Source organism: Cololabis saira, chromosome 21, assembly GCF_033807715.1.
Source record: "Cololabis saira isolate AMF1-May2022 chromosome 21, fColSai1.1, whole genome shotgun sequence".
Taxonomy (NCBI): domain Eukaryota; kingdom Metazoa; phylum Chordata; class Actinopteri; order Beloniformes; family Belonidae; genus Cololabis; species Cololabis saira.
Window position 1 is genome coordinate 6,757,851 of NC_084607.1, and position 25,539 is coordinate 6,783,389.

General features: G+C 47.6%; 1 protein-coding gene across 2 annotated transcripts; it reads right to left on the reverse strand.

The window, feature by feature from the left end:
- Positions 1-3,284: 3,284 nt before the first annotated feature.
- si:dkeyp-113d7.10 (Krueppel-like factor 2) lies at positions 3,285-21,597 on the reverse strand. Of its 2 annotated transcripts, none has more exons than XM_061712668.1 (5): positions 21,145-21,597; positions 12,224-12,496; positions 11,815-12,150; positions 8,592-8,809; positions 3,285-3,884 (listed from the first exon to the last, which is right to left on the reverse strand). In XM_061712668.1, exons 1-5 carry the CDS (start codon positions 21,464-21,466, stop codon positions 3,621-3,623), a joined length of 1,413 nt encoding a protein of 470 aa, XP_061568652.1. In that variant the 5' UTR covers positions 21,467-21,597; the 3' UTR covers positions 3,285-3,620. The 2 variants fall into 2 exon arrangements, with proteins under 2 accessions (XP_061568652.1, XP_061568651.1); XM_061712667.1 differs by having other exon boundaries at positions 3,285-3,887.
- Positions 21,598-25,539: the final 3,942 nt, after the last annotated feature.

Below are 25,539 nucleotides of genomic sequence, written 5' to 3' on the forward strand. Positions count from 1 at the left end.
CGGAATTCATCAGGAAACTTTATTTTGAAATCCTTTTTTCTTCGGCTCGTATTTATATTCTTCATCATTTATCATGGTGTTGTTTCTATTTACAGCTACTAGTTTTATCAAACTATTTGTCTACTTTACGGCGCCTAGCTACGGTGGCCGAGACCCGCCATTGCTGAAAATAAAAGTAACGCTGCAAACAGAAACAAACGCCGCTGCAAATAAAATAAACGCTGCAAACAGAAACAAACGCCGCTGCAAATAAAATAAAAAACGACGCAAATAAAAAAGCCACAACGGAAGTGAATTACCCGGGGCTGTTTTTGCCGATGCACCGGTGTTTTTATGTGAGAGGCGTTGTTGTTTTTGTTGTTTTTATCATTAATAATAATGCCAATAATAATCTAAAGCGTGGGTAACAATAGTTATTTGGATGAATGTGAAGTTGTAGCTGTGTGTGGTGGTCAGGGACTTCTCCTCTCACGTAAAAAACACCGGTGCACCAGCAAAAACAGTCCCAGGTAATTCACTTCCGTTGTGGCTTTTTTATTTGCGTCGTTTTATTTGCAGCTGCGTTTCTTTTTGTTTGCAGCGTTTCTTTAATTTGCAGCGGCGTTTCTTTTTATTTGCAGCGTTTCTTTAATTTGCAGCGGCGTTTGTTTCTGTTTGCAGCGTTACTTTTATTTTCAGCAATGGCGGGTCTCGGCCACCGTACTTATCCGCCGTCTGCTCTCCACCGCGACTTTTCCAGATTCCAAAAAATTCATCAAAAAACAGATTTTCTATAACGTGAGTTTCAAAATAAGAGCGTGCCGTCGGAGCCACCATGACCTTTGAACCTGCACTGATACAATGTTTGAAAACGTTGTGCTTTGGCCGCCTCCCGGCGTTTCCTCTGGAAGCTCCATGGCAACGGAACTGGACCGGGTAACGGACAGTTCCGTCTCTCGGCTGGGAGGGGAGGGGTGGGGGCTTGGTTCTGGTTCTGGTTCCCGGGACTTTCGCAGTCAGTGTTGTTCAAATGCTCCGGGGTGGCGGGGCCAGGACCTGGGGGCCATTCATTTGACCCGTTTCCATGGCAACAGCTAGCTTTGATTGAAAACACGCGTCGGTTTGTAAACGCCAGGTTCCTGGGGGTTGGGGGGGGGAAAGGGGCGGGGCTAAAGATGAGATTCACATTCAGACCCAGATGCCACTGATTCACGCAGAGTTTTGACCTCCGACCTCCAGGACAGGAAGCAGCACAAGGACTCACGCGGTCCAGAAGAGTCACAAGTAACCGTGGAAACGCTCCTGACGAACGTCCCGACAAACAACAGAAGAAGAAGAAGAAGAAGAAGAACAAGGTCCTCCTGCAGGTCCGGGACCGGCTGGAGGTCCGGGACCGGCTGGAGGTCCGGGAGGAGGAGAAGAAGAAGAACCCTCCAGTCTGTGGGTCCGGTTAGTTCCGAAGGTTTTGGACCGAAGTCCCGGGTTCCGGGGCTGGAGACCCGGCGAGCAGAACCCCCGGTAAAAACACGAGGAGACGGATCTCAGCGTCGCGTTTCAAGTTTTATGTTGTAACGTTAAAATCAAAAATCAGTAAACTTGTTTTTCCAGGTTCTGGATCAAGTTCTGGACCAGGTTCTGGTTCAGAAACGGAAGCATCGACTCCCGGAGCATCGACTTTCTCCGACTTCTGGGTTTAAGTTCTGAGAAAATCCGGACTAATCCATCACCGACGAGAGGATGGAACGGGTCCTCCGGTCTGGTCTCTGGTCCTGGTCCCCCCCCAGGTCTGGTCCCCCCAGGTCTGGTCTCTGGTCCCCCTCAAACCGTGTAACTGCATGCGAGCGTCCGACTATCGCGTTGCACTGCGTGACATCGGACTCCCTCTGTCCTGAAACACTGAAACCGTTAATATTGGCCCCCACGTTATTTTGATTGACAGCTGAAACTCGTCTTTTACTCGCCGCACGACCCGCCCGTACGGTCCGTGGACTTCGCGGCCATCCGTTTTTTGTTTTGAAATGACAAAATAAAAATAGACATAATACAAAATAATCCGTTCCCCATCTTTTGTTTTGATTTAGATTTTTTTTAATGTTGAAACAGAAAATAAATCAAATATGAAACATGGGAGTTTCCCCCCGTTGGAAACGAATAGGAAATAGAGAAAAGAGTTTTCCACTCGCTGTTTTAATTCCCAATTTCAAATATCAATGAAATCGGATAACAATCCGTTTTCCGTTTTTTATTATCAAAACAAAAGATGCAAAACTGATTATTTTGGATTATATCTCTATTTTTATTTTGTCATTTCAAATCAAAAAACGGACGGCCGCGAAGTTCACGGAGCCCATGCGCTCCTAAAGTGGCAGCACCTCGCGACGCGCTGATTGGCTGGAATCCGCTCAGCTCAGCGAGGTCGACGGACGAGACGAAGCGAGCGCGACTCCCATTGGTCTCAGTCTCTCGCTAAGCAGAGACTGGCTATCACATTAAAGGTAAATGAAAAAGACACAAGATCTAAGATTTAGATAATAAGTTGTGAAACTTCCAGCTCTCTGTCCATCTCCCTCCAGCAGCTGCCACTTTATTGAGGTTTTTGTAGTGAAATGAGGAGGAATCATAGAGATAACTTCTCATTTCAACTAACTGGATCAGCCGTTCCTCATCCATGACTGTTTCCTACAGCGCTTTCAACCGGCTTTCAACGCGAGCGACAGGAAGAAAATAGAAGCAGGACATCCGACAAATGTTCAGCTCAAAACGGCGCGTCGTGTCGCTGCGGCCAGTTAGGACAGTCCAATAGAAAATAAAGCAATGGAATTGATTTTGTCGCTGACGCTCGCTCGCATGCAGTTATGACACGGTGTCAGGTCTGGTCCCCCCCAGTCTGGTCTCTGGTCTCTGGTCTTCCCCCCACTGCAAAACTCAAAATCTTAGTCTTATTTCTAGTTAAAATGCCTCATTTTTAGTAAAAAAAAAATTACACTTAAAACAAGACTCATCACTGGAAAAAACAACAATTTTCACCTGTTTCAAGTAAATTTTCACTTGAAATAAGTAGAAAAATCTGCCAGTGGAACAAGATTGTTTTGCTTGTAATAAGAAGTTAAATCTTGTTCCACTGGCAGATTTTTCTACTTATTTCAAGTGAAAATTTACTTGAAACAGGTGAAAATTGTCAAATAAGTTATTTATCTGGTAATGACTCTTTTTTGAAGTGTAATGAGATTTTAACTAAAAATAAGACAAATATTCCTGGTAAGATTTTGAGTTTTTGCAGTGCAGCAGGTCTGGTCCCTGTTCCCCCCAGGTCTGGTCCCCCCAGGTCTGGTCCCGGGTCCAGCAGCAGGTCCCAGACTCCCTTACTGAATCCATTCAGGTTAAAAACTGTTTCCAAACCCTCAAAACTTCTTTTTCTGTGTTAAGTTTTTCATATTCACGCGGCCCCCCCGAGTCCAAATCTGTGGAACTTCAGCTCCGGTCGTCTGCTGGTGGGCAAGAACCGGTCCCCGCCAGAACCAGAACCCTGATCCGGCTCAGAGGAGGGCAGACTCCCCTACTTCCTGCTGACTTTCAGAGTAAAAGCCTCGGTCTCAGCCGGTCTCCGGTCCCGGGTCAGGACCGGTTCTCGGGGTCCCGGGTCAGGACCGGTTCTCGGGGGGGTGCTGGGTCCGGGCGTGGCTCTGCAGCCGGGTGGCGGAGGAGAACCTCTTGCCGCAGCGGGAGCAGCAGAGCGGCAGGGCCCCGGCCCCGGCCCCAGCGGGCGACTGGGGCGACGGCGGCGCGTCGGCGTCCCCCCCGGCGCCGTCCCCGGCCGCGTGGGTCTGCCGGTGCGCCTTCAGCAGGGACATCCGGCTGAACCGCCGGCCGCACTCCTCACACTCCGACCAAACCCGGCGCCGCTTCTTCTGCCGGGAGAAAAGGAGAGGGTCAAGTTAGCCCCGCCCCTTTTTATCGTGGAAAATCATAACGACAATCACCTGATCAATCACCTGATCATGGTGGGAAAGATACACACACACATATACAGAGCCACCGCAAGGGGTGTGCGAACCGTACGACCGCGCGGGGCCTCGCGCTATGGGACGTTTTTTTTTTTTGGTTTTGTTCTTTTTTTTTTTCCTTCTTTCTCTTATAAATAAACAGTCACGTTCCATTACAGACCTAAATGTGTGCTAGTCTGTGCATATCAATAAATATATGTGCAATGATGTGCTTGCTGATTGATGTCGCTGCGTCAGACCAAGCGCAGACACAAGCTGCTCTGATCCAGACGGGTGGAGTTGGAACAAACTGTCACACAATGTCAAGAGAACGACACAGATTCAGGAAATTTCCATCAGGGGATGAAAAAAGAAAAAACGAAAGAAAATGGAAAAGTTTATTGCCTCTCTGAAAGGCTTGTTTGATAAATTTGTTACAAAAATCACAGATCCGACCGGGTTGGGCGATATATCGAGATTTTAATATATGTCGATATATTTTCAAACGCGATATGGTACGAGACAATATCGTTTATATCGATTTTTAAATTTCTTTTTTTTTTTTTTATGATTTTGATATAGCTTATTTTGTGACAAATTGACTTGAATGTTTTATTTGAGATTTGCACAAATGTTTTGTTATTTGCACAACTGTCAACTTCAGTGGAAAAGTCTGCCTGTTACTGTCTACATTGTATTAATTGCACAGTATATTTTAATTTAATTGTTATGCAGGAAAGGGATATTTGTTTTATTTTATTCAAGAAGCATTTTTATTCTATATATGCAGGCAGTTTATTTTTATTTCATTTGTTTTATACATTTTGATATTGTGCAGACCTCTGTTAATAAAGGTACCTGTGTGACATTTGGCACGAGGCTTTGTATTAAAACTGACTGTTTTTTTAAGGGTTTGCCTCAGAAAAAAATGAAGCTAACAGAGATGCTATGCTATAATGCTTTGGGGGAAACCCCAATTAAGGCACAGAAAAAATATCGATATATATCGAGTATCGCCATTCAGCTAGAAAATATCAAGATATGACTTTTGGTCCATATCGCCCAGCCCTAATATATATATATATATATATATATATATATATATATATATATATAATTTTTATTTATTTTTTTTCTCCCCAAACAGAGATGCCCAGACTTCCTTCACCCACACCGTAAATGGTGCCAGCAGAGTACTGCCTCCCCCTTCTGAGGCGCCGAACGGCCCTCCAGAATTTCCTGGAGGCCGAAATTCTTCCTCCATAGCCTCCCCGAACTCCTCCCAGACCCGGGTCTCTGCCTCCAAGACTGCCCGAGCCGCGGCTTGCTTGGCCTGCCGGTACCTATCTACTGCGTCAGGAGTCCCACCGGCCAACATAGCCCGGTAGGACTCCTTCTTCAGTCTGACGGCATCCTGTACTTCCGGTGTCCACCACCGGGTTCTAGGATTGCCGCCACGACAGGCACCGGAGACCTTGCGTCCACAACTTCGAGCCGCCGCGTCGACAATGGAGGCAGAGAACATGGTCCACTCGGACTCGATGTCCCCCGCCTCCCCCGGGATCCGAGAGAAGCTCTCCCGGAGGTGGGAGTTGAAGATGTCCCTGACAGAGGGCTCGGCCAGACGTTCCCAACAGACCCTCACAATCCGTTTGGGTCTGCCCGGTCTGTCCAACCTCTCCCTCCGCCAGCGCATCCAACTCACCACCAGGTGGTGATCAGTTGACAGCTCAGCCCCTCTCTTCACCCGAGTGTCCAAGACATGCGGCCGAAGGACAGATGAAACGACAACAAAGTCGATCATTGACCTCTAGGGGTAACGATACACTAATCTCACGATACGGTGCGATACACGATATTGAGGTCACGATAACGATACGATACGATATTATAGCAGTATTTTTTTAACAACCTTGAATGAGGAACATATTACTGGAAAAAATTGTCTTTTATTTGAAAGACACAAAATACAAAGCAATGCTGTGCGTTTGCCCTATTGTTACAGTTTGTAATGCTTTATAACTGTTTAAGTTTTAAAGAGAAAGCCAGGCCAACCATTTTCCACAAACTGAACTAAAAGTAAATGTCAGGTTTGCATTATGCATCTTCAGTTTCATACAAGTACAAATATTTAGCCACAAACTGAATAGTTTCTCTCATGTATGATTTGACTTTTTTCTTTCCAGAAATTTAACTAAAATTAAATGAATAAATAAAAGTAAATAAATACATACAATTTTACATCATAAAACAGATTGATTCATGCTCACCTTATAAGTGTAAGAGGAGATGTATTTTTGTTAAGAAGGTTATTTTGGTAATTCAGGGTTCATTATTTTATAAATATATTCTTTATATTCTGATGTAAATCAGGGACTATAATGACACAAGTCAGTTTATCTGTAGTGATTAGTCTGTTTTAGATTGGGCGGAGTGATACGCCACAGTACGGCACTAGGTGCTGTGTTGATGTTCTAAAATCCTACACTGTTGAGGGACATTAAAGTACTCTGGAACTCAGTAGAAGTTGTCCCCGTGTTTATTCTACTCACGACCCGAAAAAGGTTTAATTTAATAAGGTAAGGCTTAACTCTACACCAGCCTTACATAAGTCAAAGTTCAGAGCTCAAAACCCCCAAGAGTCCCGTGATCGGGACCAAAACGGTACTAGTTTCTTCTGAGCGGAGGAAGATTTTGGTCCGCGGTCGGCACGCGTGGTCGGATGGCTGCTCAATACTAGTCAACACAATAGATTAATACTAATAACCCAATATCGCAATAGTTTGTCACCTCCACGACACGTATCGTGACGTTTTTGTATCGCAAAATTTTGTGGCACGATATATTGTTACACCCCTATTGACCGCCGGCCTAGGGTGTCCTGGTGCCACGTGCACTGATGGACACCCTTATGTTTGAACATGGTGTTCGTGATGGACAAACTGTGACTCGCACAGAAGTCCAACAACAAAACACTGCTCGAGTTCAGATCGGGGAGGCCGTTCCTCCCAATCACGCCTCTCCAGGTATCACTGTCATTGCCCACGTGAGCGTTGAAGTCCCCCAGTAGAACAATGGAGTTCCCAGTTGGAGCACCATCAAGTACTCCTCCCAGGGACCCCAAGAAGGCCGGGTACTCCGCACTGCTGTTCGGCCCGTAGGAACAGACAACAGTGAGAGACCTTTTCCCGACCCGAAGGCGCAGGGAAGCGACCCTCTCGTTCACCGGGGTGAACTCCAACACATGGCGGCTGAGCTGGGGGGGCTATAACCAAGCCCACACCAGCCCGCCGCCTCTCACCCTGGGCAACTCCAGAGTAGTGGAGTGTCCAGCCCTCCACTACTCTGTATGTATATGTATATATTGAATATACACATACATACATATATATACGCACACATACATATAGGCCCTGTCCCAATACTCCCCCTACCCCTACTTTTCAGCAGTACCCATAAATTTTGCACGTTCCTGTGAGGGTAGTGGTGTCCCAATTCCTCTTTTCACCTAGGGGGAGTGGAAAAAACTACTGTAGTGGATATGAATCTGTCCCTACAGATCGAGGGTTTTCGGATGCTCACTAGCTGAACTAGGGCCAGAAAAAATTCCCAGAATGCTTTTCGTCGTCATTTGCGGACTGAATCAAAAAAAAAAACAACATGGCGGACATTTCTTATTTTTTAGTGAATAAAATCAATATTTTGAGTTAGTTTCTGCATAAAAATGCGTTTTGATTACATTTCTAGCGAGAAATATATATTTTACTTTCATAATATTCACTCAGTGAATGTACATAATCATTTGCCCGTTGTTGCGAAGTCTTTTTCAAACCTCACCAGAATAAAGGCTGATTTATGGGTCTGCGTTACACCAATGCAGAGCTACGGCTTGGTTACGCGGCGACGCGCGCCGTACCCTACGCCGTAGGCTCTGCGTCGATTTAACGCGGAACCATAAACTCCGGAGCCGGCAGGCAGAAATCCTGAAATTTTCTGAGCAAATTTCTTAACAGGCGTAGCCACAACTGTTAGATTTCATCTATTAAACCAACATTTATCTTCCTAAATGAGTTATTTCAGCCAGCGGTAATTCTCCACAGAGCTGCAGGTTTCTCCCCGGGACGACGGCGCAGGTTGACCCGGCGATCACGTCTGTACTCCGGCTGCTGCTGCTGCTCCCCGGTCTCATCATCGCCGAAAACATTGGATCAAATTTCTTAACAGCCGTTATTTGGATAAACTGAGCCCAGGTTGGGGATCTTAACGGTTACTTTTACACCTGAAAAAATATTAAAACTTAATAAAGTGGCATATTAACAGCGCTACAGCAGAAATTAAAACAGCTTTTGGCTCTCAGCTTCCTGATTTTAGTGGTGGTGCTGAAAGTAGGAGTAGGGGGAGTATTGGGACAGACCTGGGAAGATTTCAAGTGCCCTAAAATCTGTCCCATCTTCTTCTTTAGGGGTAGTGGTAGAAAGTAGGGGGAGTATTGGGATTGGGCCACACACACACATACAGATACACACATGTATACATATATATTCCACCACGATCAAAGACTCTTTATAAATTAAGGAGGTTGTAATCTCTCAGATGAGCGTCAACACATCACACCCTCTTCCACGTTACCTTCCTTCCTTTGTCCTCCTCTTCTCCTTCCTCCTCCTCCTCCTCTTCCTCCTCGGCGTTGGGGGGGGCGGCCGGCGTCACGTCGTCCCGCGGCTCGCCGCCGCCGTTGGCCGTCAGGGACACCAGCGCGTCCTTGGCGGCGCCGTCGTCCTCGTCCTCCAGCAGCTGAGACGGCAGGGTGAGGAGGCGGTGCAGCATGGAGGCGGGGGGGCAGCCGCCTGGGGGGGCACAGACCAGACCGGGGGGGGGGGGCTCAGATCAATACCCCAAACAACAGCTCATACAGAAGGAGAAGCTGATCAGGGCAGCCGCGCTGTGGACCTGCGTCCACCAGGGGGCGACAAACCTGCAGTGTTGTTGTCAGCCTGCTTCAGTTTTAGTCTAGTCTTTGGGTCCAGCTATCATTTTAGTTTTTATTAGTTTTAGTCACGTTCATTCTCCTTTTAGTAGTGTCAAGTTTCAGTCGACTAAAAGTCTGAGCATTTTAGGGCCAATCCCAATGTTCACCCTACCCACTACCACTAACCCTAAAAATGAAGCCACAGGCGTAGGGCCCTTGTAATGTTCCCTAGGGATTGGGACACCACTTGCTACGTCACTGTGTGGTTTACGTTCGGGTACGTAAGCGGTTCACGGATTCACGGATTTTTGTGAGATCAGGTTGAGTTAGTTTCTGCATAAAAATGCGTTTTGATTACATTTCTAGCGAGAAATATATATTTTACTTTCATAATATTCACTCAGTGAATGTACATAATCACTCGCTTGCTCGTTGTTGCAAAATTTTTTCAGACCTCGCCAGAATAAAGGCTGATTTATGGTTCCGCGTTACACCAACGCAGAGCCTACGGCGTAGGTTACGCGGCGACGCGCACCGTACGGCGTAGGCTCTGTGTAAGTTTTAGTCAAAGATTGTATTTAGCCAAACCCATTTTACAATTCAAACAAGGTTATCTTATTATTATATTATTGTTACTTTATAGACTCAAGAATACATTCATTCCAGATACAGAAGACTCTAATTTGAGTTTACAACATATTCATTTTTCCGCATTTCTCCTTATCTTTTTCTTTTCCACGACACATTGGGTTTTCTTTTCCACGTCTTTGTAGGAAAGTGGATCCAAAGATGGATCTTCTTCTTCTCCAGCCCCAGAGCAGATCCCTGCGTTTCTCTATGTAACTTTGTTTTTAATAACGTGAACCTAGATCTCTGCGTTAACGGCATCAGCCTCTAACTCTGCAGCTGATTCTGGATCTGATTCCTGCTGCAGCGACTGGGATTGAGGACTAACGTCACCCAGCAGAACTAAACCAGAGAAACTACTGAAAACATGGACATTAAACCAGAAACTACTGAAAACATGGACATTAAACCAGAAACTACTGAAAACATGGACATTAAACCAGAGAAACTACTGAAAACATGGACATTAAACCAGAGAAACTACTGAAAACATGGACATTAAACCAGAGAAACTACTGAAAACATGGACATTAAACCAGAGAAACTACTGAAAACATGGACATTAAACCAGAGAAACTACTGAAAACATGGACATTAAACCAGAGAAACTACTGAAAACATGGACATTAAACCAGAGAAACTACTGAAAACATGGACATTAAACCAGAGAAACTACTGAAAACATGGACGTTAAGGATCTTTGTAGAACATTTCGTCTCGCTTTGGTCGACGAAAATGAAGACACATTTTAGCAAAGTTTTTATTCTGTAATCTACATTTTAGTCTGGTTTTTATTCGATATTGATTATTACGATATTGCATTATATATTTAATTATCGTTATCGTCACATGACCAGCATTTTCGATATTTAATCAGAATTTTCGTTGACGAGAGCAACTTTACTCCTAATGAGTCTGTTACGTGGTAACAGTTTTGAATATGAATCTTTAAAGCCGGGCAGACACTGTGCGATTATCGGCTCGTTTTGAGACGATTTTCCAGTCGTGCGACTATTTTTTGGATCGGGACGGATTTTGACCCAATCGTTGCTCGTGCCTCGTGCAGTAAACGTGGGGTAACGACGAGAGATTAAGACCTCACGACGAGCTCCCGATCACAAATCGAGAGGTCGCAAGAAAATCAAGCGTGTTTGAAATCCTGGTCACTCCTCGTGAAGGAATCACACAGTTGAAGCAGCTACGACCCGATTGGACTCATCCTTTCGCAGAGAGCATGCGCAATATCTGATGTCACGTCAAAAACTATTATTTGTAGTTTAAGTGTTGCAAATTCACATTACAAATCATGTTTTAATAGCAGAAAAAAAGACCGCATTTCCACGTACGGTGCGGGTCGCCGCGTACCCTACGCCGTAGGCTCTGCGTTGGTGTAACGCGGAACCAGAAATCAGCCTATATGGGCAAAGCGGTCACAATCTGCCTCTGCAAACACGAGTCCCGGCCCAGGCACAGCCCCCCTGTTATTTATAACGCCTTATAAATGTTGCTATTTAACAGTGTGCGCTGTCCTGAACACAAAGAAGTGTTCATTTTGCTGGGACGTCGGGTCCTTCCGCCGAGACACAACTTTTGCGGTATGCGTTCATTGTTGTGTCTAAAAATGATGCGCAGTGCCCACCCAATCAGAAACGGTACAGATATTTGGGGATTTTTTTTATATATATAAAAAAATAAATTATAAAAAAATAAAAGATCCTTATAACCTTTGATCGGGTGGGCAGGACGCACTGCCCCAAAATCGGCCTCGAGTTCCAGTAACAGAGGTCCGACGGGAGGATTATGATCGTATAGTGTGAGCAGACGGAGCATCCGAGCATCGGGTCGTACAGTGTGAGAACATAAATCGTGGGCTGTGAACTTTTGAACTCCGCGATCTAGTCGTGCAGTTTGAGATGGGGCTGAATCAAACGATTTAAAATATTGCACAGTGTATGCCCAGCTTTAGAAACACCAAGACAACCGTAGTCCCACAGGGACCAGTTCTGGGGCTCCTCCTGTTCCAGACTCTCCACCATCCTGAGGTCTCTTGTCACAGCTTATGCAGATGATACTCAGATCTACGTTGAACACTCATGATAAGGATCCTTTTTTTATTTTGTAATCTACATTTTAGTCTGGTTTTTATTCGTCAACGATATTGCATTATATATTTAATTATCGTTATTGTGACATGACCAGTGTGTTGTGTCTCGTTTTCCTCAGGTGATAAAGGTTGGTTGATGAAACTTGACTCACCTGTCGGGGAGGCGGGGGGTGGAGGGGCGTGGCCGGGGGCGGAGCTGCTCCTCTGAGCCGCCTCCTCCTCTTCGTCCGGGGAAAACACCTCCATGTCCTCCAGGGGGGTCCAGCGGGGGTCCTGCTGGGGGGAGGAGGGCCTGGGCTCCAGGATGACGGCGGGGGTGGAGAGGGGCTCGGCCCGGTGCCCCGCCCCCTCGCTCAGGCTCCGCCCAGCCCCGCCCCCTCCGGGCTGCTTCCCCTGCCAGGCGTCTCCGCACCACTTCTGCCCGAACACCTTGTCCAGGATGGGAACCCAGTCCTGGGAGGCGGCGAGGACGGGGGGGTCCTCCGGGCCTGGGGGGGGCAGTAGAGAGATGAAGTCGGAGTAAAACCTCGCCGCACCAGCTGTCAGTCAGGACTCACTCACCGTCTGGCGGCGCCGGCTCCTTGGGCGGCTCGGCCGGCTCCTCGCGGGCGTCCTCCGACCCGCTGGGGGACGCCGAGTCGTTCTCCGAGCCCTTCCGGCGGCCGCCCCCTCCGGCCCGCCCGCAGCCCCGCCCCAGCCGCTCCTGCAGCCCCTCGTGCTCCTTCTCCATCTTGCCGACCTCCAGCAGCAGGTTGTCGAACGACGCCTCCACGATCTTGGTCAGCTCGCGCACGGCGAAGTCCAGGACCTGCTGCATGACGGACTTCAGCTGGTCTGAGGGACAGAGGCATCGCCGTTACCACGGTTACCATGGTTAATAACAGTTACCATGGTTACTACGGTTACTGCAGTAACTACGGTAACCACTGGTTACTACCGGTTACCATGGTTAATAACAGTTACTACCGTTTACCAGCGGTTACCACGGTTACTACCGGTTACCACGGTTAATAACAGTTACCACGGTTACTAATAGTGATGCACCGATTATTCAGTAACCGAAATTGTTCGGCTGAAAATGGCAAAAAAACACTTTCGGTGTTCGTGGAATAAGTGGGAAAAAAACGAACAATTAATAACGGCGTTGTAATATAAGGAAATAGACTGGCCGCTCCCGTACCGGTTGCGCACCACAAACATAAATCGTTGGACAACCAAAAAGTAACCACATAAGAATTTTACCTTGACATTCACCAGGAGGTGGAACCAAAACAACATAATGCTGGGAAATTAAAAAATATTTATTTATATATATGTTTTTTTTATGTTCAATAAATATTTTCTACCTTTTAATTTTGTAAAAGATTTTTTTCTTTGAAAAGCATGCCTAAATCAAATGTATTTGATTTATGCAATGGTGAAAAAATTGGCAAAATAAATGAAAAACTGCGAAGAACCATGTTCGGTATTGTTCGGTATTCGGCAAAGTGTTTATTATTATTTTCGGTTTCGGCCACAAATTTTCATTTCGGTGCATCACTAGTTACTAACGGTTACCATGGTTACTACGGTTACCAACAGTTACTGCAGTAACTACGGTTACCACCGGTTACTACCAGTTCCATGGTTAATAACAGTTACCACCGTTTACGACGGTTACTAGCAGTTACCATGGTTACTGCAGTTACCGCGGTAACTACCGGTTACCACGGTTACTACCGGTTACCACCGTTAATAGCGGTTACCAATGGTTACCACCGGTTACTAGCGGTTAGCACGGTTACTGACGATTAACACCGTTTACCAGTTACTAGCAGTTACCATGGTTACTGCAGTTACCACGGTTACTACGGTTTCTACCAGTTACCACGGTTAATAACATTTACCACGGTTACTGCCGGTTACCACCGTTAATAGCGGTTACCAATGGTTACCACCGGTTACTAGCAGTTACCATGGTTACTGCAGTTACCACGGTTACTACGGTTTCTACCAGTTACCACGGTTAATAACATTTACCACAGTTACCAACGGTTACCAACGGTTACCACCGGGTCCATCAATAACGGGGGACGTCATGTGACTCCGTACGACGAGGCTACGTCTGCCGCGTTGAACCGTGCTGACCCGTCCCCGACATCCGTCCCGGCCCTCAACATTTAGACTTTTTTCTCGAAGTGCATAATGAAAAAAAATAAATCTTCCTCCTCTAATTTATTATTTTTATTTTTCTCCTGCCTGGCCCTAATACTCTTCTGTAGTCCAGGTGGTGGTGATGAGCCTGAAAGCTGCAGCAACCCATGTTACGGGAAAATCAGCAACAGCAGGAGGAGGATGGAGATTGTCGAGTTAGAGGAGCGGCTTCGTTTTAAATATCGCAAATATATTGAAAAAGACATAAAAGACAAGGAAAGAGACGTGCATGCAACAACTTATTTGTTTAAAGCATTTGGGTTTCCCAGTGCAACATAACGGGGATGACTCGTGTGGTGGACTGGACACGGACCGTCTGCCGGCTTTGTTTCACTGAGGTGCTGCTAGCAGTACATCTACGGAAGAGTGTTAGGGCCAGGCAGGAGAAAAATTACAATTATATTTGGAGGAAGATTTTTTTTTCATTATGCACTTCGAGAAAAAAGTCGAAATGTCGAGAAAAAAATCGAAATGTCGAGAAAAAAAGGCGACATTTCAACTTTTTTCTCTAAATTGTATTTCAACATTATTCTCGACACACGTACATACACACACACGAACACAACATTTTATTTATAGGGACCTTTCAGGGTACTCAAGGTCACAGTAGATAAGACAAAATATAGAAATAAAAAACAAAATGTCGAACTATAAAAAGAGTACAACAAAACAAAATAGCATAAAAGCAAATACGTGCAAAACTGAGGTCATCCCCTACCCAGAACTGAATGGAACATGCCTGTTGTACTTTAGGGCAGGATTTAAAGGAAACAACCGAGGGTTTAATATCCTGTGGTCCGGGGTCGGGGGCTGAACCGCAGAAAGCTCCCATCTGCGGCTGCAGCGATTCCTCGAGTACCTCGATTACAGAACATCACCGAGGAATTTCCTCCTCCTCCTCCAAGCCTCGGAGCCTGGGAGCCTCGTTAAATTAAAAATACATTCAGCTCACGTTTCACACGGATTCTTTTTAGTGTGACACAAAGTTCTTACGCATCCCCTCTAAAGCTGACGCCCGTATTTAGTAACGTGTGTGAGCAGACGTACCCCCTTTCCACCAAACCGGTTCCAGGGCTGGTTCTGGTTCACAACTGGTTCAACTAGGAACCAGCTGAGAACCGGTTTGTTTTTCCACAGCTCGGGTGCTAAGAGGAGCCACGTCATTACGTCTCTGTAAACGTCAGTTACGTCGCTGCGTTTGCGTGAAAGTTGCAGCAACAACAAGGTATTTTCTGTAATGGGACTTGGTCCACGTAGCTCCTCCGTGGACACATCTCTAAAAGACAGGTTGTGTCCTCCTCAGACCCATGATGCTTTGCTGCACCAGATGAAAATGTCTCTGTCTCCCAGTCTTGCCATTTCCGTTAACAACTCCGCCCCCCTCCGCTTACGTAAGCTGTTTGAAGTCATTTAATTAATTTTTATTGGAAATAAAGTGGGGGTGGGGTGGTTAGTTTGACGGGTATAGTTGGGTTTCATTCATGTAGCAAAGAAAATTAACGCCACATTTCTGGAAAATGCACGGTAGACGATAAACAGGAGGTCCTGATACTGAACCCTGGGGTGCACCGGAGGAGAGAACGGTTGGGAGGTGGGGGGGGTCTAATAGAGGCTAGTCTGTCAGTGGGTCTGGTCCAGCACCCGAGTCTCGCACTCAGAAGGTGTGCCAATTTTCCCCAGTGGCCAGTCGCGGTACTGCAACAAAAAATCCCATGGGGCCCAGAAAGCATTTTTCCCATAGACCGCAATATTAAAAGAGAAGCCTCTAAAACTGTTCACAGGACACCTCCAGCTGTTATCACCGTCAATTACTAATCTTTGTATTCTATATTTTTAAGTCATGGACTTTATATCAGTCAAAAATGTTTTATAACGGCCAGAAAAGTCAAAGAAAAGTCTCTTTCTGGGCGTGACGTCACGGCGCTGGGCGGTATACCGGTCCATACCGAATACCGGTGTTTATTTTTCTTATGATATGAATTTTTCATATACCGTAATACCGGTGAGTATGTACAGTAGCGCACACAACGTTGGGAACGCCGCGCCGCGCTACGTTCCGCCGTGCCGCGCGCCAGAACGTTGGGCCGCTGGACAGTGTTTCCCCTACCACTGTATGGGCCTGGCGGGGTATATTATTATACATTATGTATATGTATAAAAAAAAATAAAAAATCAATGATCATTTACGTTTAGGAGCGGCTCTGCAGCGCTGTTCTGCAACGGGAGTCAACCTGCTTCGTTGCCTAGTAAAGCCTGAATTATGGTTCAGCGTTAAATCGACGTAGAGCCTACGCCGTAGGGTACGCAGTGACGTGCACCGTACGGCCGCTCGCTGCGTACCCTACGCCGTAGGCAGAGCCGCCTGGGAGATTTGCGAGGCCCTGTGCGAAATGGCTGGGTGGGGCCCTCGCGCGTGAGCGTTTTTTGGGTTTTTCGGGTCGGATTGAGTGTCTATATGCACAATTTTACCTCTCCAATTAGCAAAATACTGGATACCTTCCCCTGCCTCATCATCATCTGGGTTTGCCTCGACGCGGGGCCCCACGGCTGCTTGAGACCCGGTTGGATCGGTGATTTTTCTAACAAATTTATCAAACGAGCCTTTCAGAGAGGCATTAAACACCATTTTCTTTAGTTTTTTTCTTTTTTCATCCCCTGATGGAAATTTCCTGAATCTGAATCCTGAATCTCTCGACATTGTGTGACAGTTTGTTCCAACTCCACCCATCTGGATCAGAGCACCTTGTGTCTGCGCTTGGTCTGACGCAGTTGTATTGAACAACAGACATGCGCATCATTTCACATATTTATTGATATGCAGACTAGTACACATTTAGATCTGTAATGGAACGTGACTGTTGATATTTATAAGGGAAAAAACGAAAAAAAATAAAATAAAACGGCCCATAGCGCGAGGCCCCTTGGGGCGCGAGGCCCCGTGCGGTCGCACGGTTCGCACACCCCTTGCGGCGGCCCTGGCCGTAGGCTCTGAGTTGGTGTAACGCGGAACCATAAATCACCCTTAACGATGCGAGTACCGCTGCTGAGAGCGCGGGCATATTATCATATTATGGGATGTATAGAGTTTGTAGCTAGCCAACTATAGCGCCAGCCAAAAAAAGAAAAAATATCGCGGGCGACAGACAACATGATATAAAGAAATCTTTCTGCCAGGTCCGTGTGTTTGTGTTTGCATGTGACGCTGCAGGGAAGCATGAAGGAAAACACAGCCCGACGACACACCAGGCGTCCGCGGGGTCCTAGCGCCAGGCTTACGTGAGGCCATGCAAACCTGTATTTATACTAGTGTGGACATAAATGTTTTTCCACAATATTTCCTCCTCATGACAGTAAAATAGGCCATTCTAAGCCAATTTACTGCAGCAATTCCTTTCCAAATAATTATAAAATGTGGTAAAATGTGGTATAAACCCAGTTGTGCATGAAAAAAAAAATACTGTGATATACCGCGAAACCGATATAATTTTGAAAAATACCGTGATATACATTTTTGGTCATACCGCCCAGCACTAGCTGACGTCACGCCCGTGTCGGTGCCATTGATGTTGCCCCAGAGCATCATGGGAGGTGACTCAACTGCGCATGCTCTATGGGCCCCTTAACGCGGAAGTAAACCTGGAAGTCAGAAAAATTTTCGGCGTATGCGCTGAGTGAGCAACTTACATTGAAATGAATGGGCGGCCATTTTCGGTATTCTATCCAGTTAATATTATAGATCCATGGTCTGGTCCGACCCCTAGACCTCCTACCCCAGACGAGGAGCAGGAGCAGTCCTGGTGGGTTTACGACCCACCAGCCTCTCTGGTTCCTCCAGGAAGGGGGCGGCGTCTCCGGCCGAGGCCCCGCCCCCACCAACCTGGCTTGATGATGCTTCAGGAGAACTAGGTCACATTCTTCTTCTTCACCTGCGGGTGCTGTTTGCTCGTAAAGCTTCACACAACACCGCCGTTACGCAAGGCCCCAGCGAGGAGGGGGGGGGGGGGGGGGGGGGGGTCGTTTCCACAAGGCAGCATGAGAGCCCCGTACGGCAACCCCACAGGGTCACGAAACATCATTAAATAACGCAACCGCTAACGAACGAGCAGCTGAACAGAGACGAGTGTCAACCAGCAGGAACTAATGAAAGTTCTGGTTCCTCTACTGACCCCTGGTCTGGACCCAGACCTGCGGGTCCAGCAGCGAGCCCCGCCTCCGCTGACCTTCAGGTTAAATGTGTGGTTTACATATTTACAGGCTGGTTCAGAACCAGAGGTGTCAAAAGTATTCACATTCATTACTCAGGTAGAAGTATAGATACTAGAGTTTAAAAATACTCCTGTAGAAGTTGAAGTATCACCTCAAGTTTTTTACTCAAGTAAAAGTATAAAAGTACTGGTTTCAAAACTACTTAAAGTATAAAAGTAAAAGTAATGTAAGGGGGGAAAAGCCATTAAGGACAAAAGCCATTGAAAATGAATGCATCTTAGTATAATGCAAATATATTAAAGAACCATATATGTGTACTATTGAGCATTAACATGTGTTTCAGAGAGCAGCAGATATGATGACTAGTTGCCTGTAAGTATTGTAATGGTGCAAAAAGTCAAACTTCATGTTCATGTTATCATTTATCCTAACCTTTATTGGAATGTACATCCAAGTTTAGTTGCAGGAATCTGAGGGAACGGATGTAAGAACAAAACTGGACAAGAACATCTGAAACAACCACAACCAAATTCACTCTATCCGGATGGAGCAATTTAACTGGATAGTTTTTTTTAAAGGCCGAAATGAAATAGAGTAACGAGGCTGTTTTTAAAATGTAAGGAGTAAAAGTAAAAAGTCGTCTGAAAAATAATTACTCCAGTGAAGTATGGATAACCAAAATTTCTACTTAAGTAAGGTAACAAAGTATTTGTACTTTGTTACTTGACACCTCTGTTCAGAACCCGTCTGGGTTCACGTCCGTGGCGGGTCCCGCCCCAGCGGCTGGTGGCCTTGGCCGGCTTTGATCCCGAAGGGCGTGTGGTCGTGACCCGCTTCCCAGGCAACACGAAAAAAAACCCTGGGTCACGTGACTGCCGTCCATTTCTGTCTGGTGTTTGGTAACAAGCAGACCTGGCGGTCAGCAGCAACGCGCCCTCCAAACCTCGGTAGCCACGAGCGAAGCTACATTGGACCTGCGACTCTATAATTTGTTACCAATAATCACTGTGATCAAATCAAGCTTTTTTCAGATGTAAACAACCGAAACAAGTTCCTGTCGGAGCTCGGGAACGCTAGCCAACTCCAGCTAATCTACCTGGCGGGTCGGGGAGAGGGTAGTGGGTCGGGGCAAGTCGGGCGATGGTCGGGGCGAGGGAGGCGGCAGTGTTTCCGCTAGAAAAAATTGGCACCGGACAATGTGACCGGCAGGGTTTCAATTTAACGGACAAATGTTTGAAATTCCGGTCACATAGGCTACATGAATTTATTGAGGTTAAAAATAAATCATATGCAGTAGTACGATATCAATGCAAGTAATTTAATAGTATTTTTATTGAAAAACAGGGTATTTAAAATAAAATAAGTCCCGTCAATTGACTCGCGAGCGTAACTTCAAAAAATAAATAAATATTGCAGAAGATTACGCCGTAGGTTACGCGCAAGGTACGCGGCGACGCGTACTCTACGCCGTAGGCTCTGCGTCGGTGCGACGCGGAACCATAAATCAATGGACACACATGGCCGCGTCAGCGCCTCAGTACCGTGGATGTCGGCGCCGCAGCTCCGCTTCCTCCCGGCTCCCTCCGCCGGGGCTCGGCGTGTCCCTCCGCCGCGGTACTCCCGGGGACTTCAGTCCCGCAGCACCAGTGAGTATTTTGACCGGACATTTTGACCGGAGAGATTATAAAATACCGGACTTCGGCATATTTTACCGGACAAAGTCCGGCAATTACCGGACAACGGAAACCCTGGGAGGCGGGTCAGGGCCAAGAGGCGGGTGGGGGGGGACGGGGCGAGGGGAGGGAGGCGGGTCGGGGCGAGGGAGGCGGGTCGGGGCGAGGGAGGCGGGTCGGGGCAAGGGAAGCGGGTCAGGGCGAGGGTGGCGATGGGGTCGGAGCGAGGAGGCGGGTCGGGGCGAGGGAGACGGGTCGGGACCAAGAGGCGGGTGGGGGCGAGGGAGGCGGGTCGGGGCGATGGGGGCGGGTCGGGGCGATGGGGGCGGGTCGGGGCGATGGGGGCGGGTCGGGGCGATGGGGGCGGGTCGGGCGATGGGGGCGGGTCGGGGCGATGGGGGCGGGTCGGGGCGATGGGGGCGGGTCGGGGCGAGGGAGGCGGGTCGGGGCGAGGGAGGCGGGTCGGGGCGAGGGTGGCGGGTCGAGGCGAGGGTGGCGGGTCGGGGCGAAGGTGGCGGGTCGGGTCGGGGCGAAGGTGGCGGGTCGGGGCGAGGGAGGCGGGTCGGGGCGAGGGTGGCGGGTCGGGGCGAGGGAGGCGGGTCGAGGCGAAGGTGGCGGGTCGGGGCGAAGGTGGCGGGTCGGGGCGAGGGTGGGGGGTCGCGGCGATGGGGGCGGGTCGGGGCGAGGGAGGCGGGTCGGGGAGAGGGTGGCGGGTCGGGGCGAGGGAGGCGGGTCGGGGCGACGGGGACGGGTCGGGGCGAGGGAGGCGGGTCGGGGAGAGGGTGGCGGGTCGGGGCGAGGGAGGCGGGTCGCAGCGATGGGGGCGGGTCGGGGCGAGGGAGGCGGGTCGGGGAGAGGGAGGCGGGTCGGGGCAAGGGAGGTGGGTGGGAGCGAGGCAGGCGGGTCGCAGCGATGGGGGTGGGTCGGGGCGAGGGAGGCGGGTCGGGGCGAGGGAGGCGGGTCGGGGAGAGGGTGGCGGGTCGGGGCGAGGGTGGCAGGTCGGGGCAAGGGAGGTGGGTGCGAGCGAGGCAGGCGGGTCGCAGCGATGGGGGCGGGTCGGGGCGAGGGAGGCGGGTCGGGGAGAGGGTGGCGGGTCGGGCAATGGCGATGGGTTGGGGCGACAGTCGGGGCGGCACCAGCCCTGCTGCTGCTTCTCAGCTAATAAAAGAACCTCAGTGTTTTCATCACGGACAGAACCAGCGCCACCGTGAGGCCCCTTGTAAACTACCTTGTTATTTCTATTAAACTGCCCCGTTTTCAGAGTTCTAAGCACCATTTTTCCTTTGTTCTCACGACATTATAAAACCAGTTTACTCAACAAACAGCAGTTTTAACCCTCGTTCTGCTTAGATAACTGAAAACCACCCCCAGCCCCAGAGAGCTAACGGAGCCTGTGGAGCCTGCTCTTACCCACGACCCGGCCCCGCTGCTCCAGGCGGCGGGTGTCGGTGTGCGGGCCCCCGGGCTGCGCGCCCCCGCGCTCGTCCCCGGCCCTGGTCCTGGCGGCCGCCGCGGGGCCGCGCTCCTCCACCCGCTCCCGGTCCCGCGCCTGCGCCTGCAGCTGCAGCCGCAGCCGGCGGTTTTCCTGCTCCTTCACGGCCGTCTCCAGCAGCAGCGCGTTCAGGCTGGAGCCCACCGACTTGCTGATTTCCTGCACGGCCAGCTGCACCACCTGCTCCAGCACGGACTCCAGCTGGCCCTGGAAGAACGAAATGTACACGGCCCCGTTCATGCTTGCGGCGCCCGGGGCAGCGCTCTCATCTCATCCCGGCCCCCCTGGCTGGACGTCGGCGCGGCTGCTGCTCCGACTCCGGCTCTCCACGTCGCTGCTGCTCCGCGTGTTTTCGGCCGCGGTTACCGTAACGATGCGAGCAGCGGCGCGCCCGCATTTCCCGCCCTCGTGTCCCGCCCTCAAACCCCCGGCGCCATTTTGGTTTTGTTGAGAACAACAGACATTCCCAGATGTCACACTTCCGGCCTCCTAAACCGCCACAAAAAATGTGTCTAAAAACGAGCCAGAAGGCAGAAAAAACAGGTTCTTCTACTACACAGAGCTGTGTAGTACACGTGTGTCTTTGACCCCGTTTACACGTAGTAAAAACGGTGGTTTCATGCGTTTTGGCCATTCGTCTACATGAAAACGAAGCTCAAAGTCACCAAAAACAATCAGATCTGAAAAGTCCGGCCAAAGTGGAGATTTGCAAAAATCCTGTCTTCACCTGTGACCTGTGTTTACAATTTGTTTTTACCACTGTCAATATTTTCTTGTATTTTACCAGTTTTATATTCTAAAGTCACACTTGGGCCCTGTTTACACGTAGCAAAAACGGTGGTGTTTTCATGTGTTTTGGCCGTTCATTTACACGAAAACAGAGCTCAAAGTCACCAAAAACGATCAGGAGTGGAGATTTGCAAAACCCCCGTCTTCACGTCTGCTTGTAAACACAGAGAAGCGGACGTTTAGGCTTCAGAACGTCACATTATGCGACAGAAACGTCACCAGCGTCATGTGTGCGACCTATTACAGTTTGTTTACGGTTTGTTTGGCCACGTCAATATTTTCTGGCATTTTACCTGTTTTATATTCTAAAGTCACACTTAGGCCCCATTTACACGTAGTAAACACAGTGGTGTTTTCATGCGTTTTGGCCGTTCGTTTACACGAAAAACGAAGCTCAAAGTCGCCAAAAATGATCAGTTCTGAAAACTCCGGCTAAAGTGGAGATTTTTAAAAACTCCGTCTTCACGTTTGCTTGTAAACAGAGAGAAACGGACATTTAGGCTTCAGAACGTCACATTATGCGAGAGAAACGTTACGTCACCAGCGTCATGAGTGCGACCTGTGTTTACAATTTGTTTGGCCACCGTCAATATTTTCTTGTATTTTACCTGTTTTATATTCTAAAGTCACACTTAAGCCCCGTTTACACGTAGCAAAAACGGTGGTGTTTTCATGCGTTTTGGCCGTTCGTTTACACAAAAACGAAGCTCAAAGTCACCAAAAATGATCATTTCTGAAAACTCTGGCCAAAGTGGAGATTTGCAAAAACTCCGTCTTCACGTTTGCTTGTAAACGGAGAGAAACGGACATTTAGGCTTCAGAACGTCACATTATGCAACAGAAACGTCACCAGCGTCATGAGTGCGACCTGTGTTTACAATTAGTTTGGCCACCGTCAATATTTTCTTGTATTTTACCTGTTTTATATTCTAAAGTCGCACTTAGGCCCCGTTTACACGTACCAAAAACGGTGGTGGTATCATTCCTTTAACACGAAAAAGAAGCTCAAAGTCACCAAAATCGATCATTTCTGAAAACTCCGGCCCAAGTGGAGATTTGCAAAAACCTCCGTCTTCACGTTTGCTTATAAACGGAGGGAAACTGACATTTAGGCTTCGTGTTTTCGGCCGCGGTTACCGTAACGACCCGAGCAGCGGCGCGCCCGCATTTCCCGCCCTCGTGTCCCGCCCTCAAACCCCCGGCGCCATTTTGGTTTTGTTGAGAACAACAGACATTCCCAGATGTCACACTTCCGGCCTCCTAAACCGCCACAAAAAATGCGTCTAAAAACGAGCCAGAAGGCAGAAAAAACAGGTTCCTCTACTACACTGAGCTGTTTAGTACACGTGTGACTCTGGACCCGTTTACACGTAGCAAAATCGGTGGTGTTTTCATGCGTTTAACACGAAAACGAAGTTCAAAGTCACCAAAAACGATCAGTTCTGAAAACTCCGGCCAAAGTGGAGATTTGCAAAAACCCTGTCTTCACCTGTGACCTGTGTTTACAATTTGTTTTTACCACTGTCAATATTTTCTTGTATTTTACCAGTTTTATATTCTAAAGTCACACTTAGGCCCCGTTTCCACGTAGCAAAAACGGTGGTGTTTTCATGCGTTTTGGCCGTTGGTTTACACGAAAACGAAGCTCAAAGTCACCAAAAACCATCAGTTCTGAAAACTCCTGCCAAAGTGGAGATTTGCAAAAACCCTGTCCTCACGTTTGCTTGTAAACAGAGAGAAACGGACATTTAGGCTTCAGAACGTCACATTATGCAACAGAAACGTATCCAGCGTCATGTGTGCGACCTGTGTTCACAATTTGTTTGGCCACCGTCAATATTTTCTTGTATTTTACCTGTTTTATATTCTAAAGTCTAAAATCTTTAGTGTTGTTGTCTTCTTCCTTTAGATACACAATCAAATACGTCACAGCAGCTTCACTTCAACCTCCTACTTCTGCTCCAGGTGCTGAATTGTTATGGAAAAGAAACCAGGCCAAGTTGAGATGAGTAGGTTCTAGTAGTGCTAGAGGAAAAGTGCCATATGTTAGTCTGCATCAAAAGCAACTAGATATAAATAAAAAGGAATACTTCAGGTACCGTGTAGTGAGTTTAAAAAAGGAGGTTTTCGGCAAGAACTAGATATTTTGATGAGTTTAGCTGATAGCACGGTGGAAGTTGCAGCTGTCCACGTAGCTTCATCCAAAGCAGACATTTTTTGTAATTTACGGTTGGTTTTGGAATGAAATGTGTTCCTCTGATTCTCTCTTTTACCAGCCCGAGCTTTGTTTTTGTGTAAACAAATGGCCAAAACGCATGAAAACACCACAGTTTTTGCTACGTGTAAACGGGGCCTAACATGTGAAAAAAAAAAGTGTAGTTTTTACTTTCCTTTTATCTAAATTTAAATCACTGGATTATTTATTTATTTTATTCTTATCCGTACTGCCAAAACAAAGTCGGCTCGGCAGCAGACTACAACCCATAGCTACAACCACGAAAGCGGTTATTTATTTATCTTAACCTTCGTCTGGTGTTAGGGTCGCCACCGACCCGTTCTTAGGTTTTAAATTCACAAAACTACCACAAAAATCTGTTTATTGCATCAAGGCTTTTTGACTTTGTCAGGAACCTCTATTTCAACAAAATAATATAAAAAAAAATTTTGTCACTAAATTATAAAATGTTCTGGTTGAAATTGTTACCTTTGTGGGGTTAGGGTCGGTTTCGACCCGGTTATAAAATTATGCTTATAAAGCAATAATTAGAGCCAAAACTGAAATCATAAGTGCACTGTCAGACAGCCAGCTCCTCTCCCAGTCATGTGAGCTTCAGTGGATTCTCATTTTGGATTTTTGTTTTCCAGTTTACCTGCACATAAACAAAAGCAAATAAAGTCGGGCATGTCCAGCCATGTAGGTCAATTCACTCATTTCACTTGCAGAGTGCACATCTCCAGTTTGCTGCATGCAAAGATGAGAAGAAGATTTACAGTAAGCCAAGTTCTGGACTATATTTTTGGTGAAAATGATAGAGACAACAATGGGCAGCGTAGTGATGCAGAGGAGCAGGATTCTGAGGAGGAAGATGATGTGGAGTATCATCCAGAAGATACTGACACATCTGGTGAGTCTGACGAGGAGGTCACTGGTGCTGAAGCTTCTCCTGCTGAAAAATTCAAGTCCAAAAATGGAAAGATACTTTGGAGCTCAGTACCTCATGATGTACATGGCAGTTCAGCTGCTGAAAATGTCATCAAAAAGACCCCTGGAATCACAAGGTTTGCTGTGACAAGAGTCAGTGATATCAAAACATGTTTTATTTATGCCATTGTCAATAAAAAGAGTCATAATTGCTATGATAAACCTTGAAGGGAAAAAAGTCCATGGCGACATGTGGAAAGACATGGATGAGGAATGCCTGAATGCTTATATTGGTGTTCTTCTTCTTGCTGGAGTGTACAGATCCTGCAATGAAGCCACTGATAGTCTCTGGGATGCATCGACAGGCAGAAATATTTTCTGG

What these genes read in the sequence shown, in the direction of transcription:
- si:dkeyp-113d7.10 (XM_061712667.1), bottom strand. Translation starts at nt 21,466, where the DNA reads ATGAACGGGGCCGTGTACATTTCGTTCTTCCAGGGCCAGCTGGAGTCC. An exon ending in ACCCCCCGCCTCCCCGACAG is followed by an intron (nt 8,810 to 11,814) that starts GTGAGTCAAGTT and finishes GTGCCCCCCCAG; the next exon opens with GCGGCTGCCCCCCCGCCTCC. An exon ending in AGGAGGACAAAGGAAGGAAG is followed by an intron (nt 3,888 to 8,591) that starts GTAACGTGGAAG and finishes TTCTCCCGGCAG; the next exon opens with AAGAAGCGGCGCCGGGTTTG.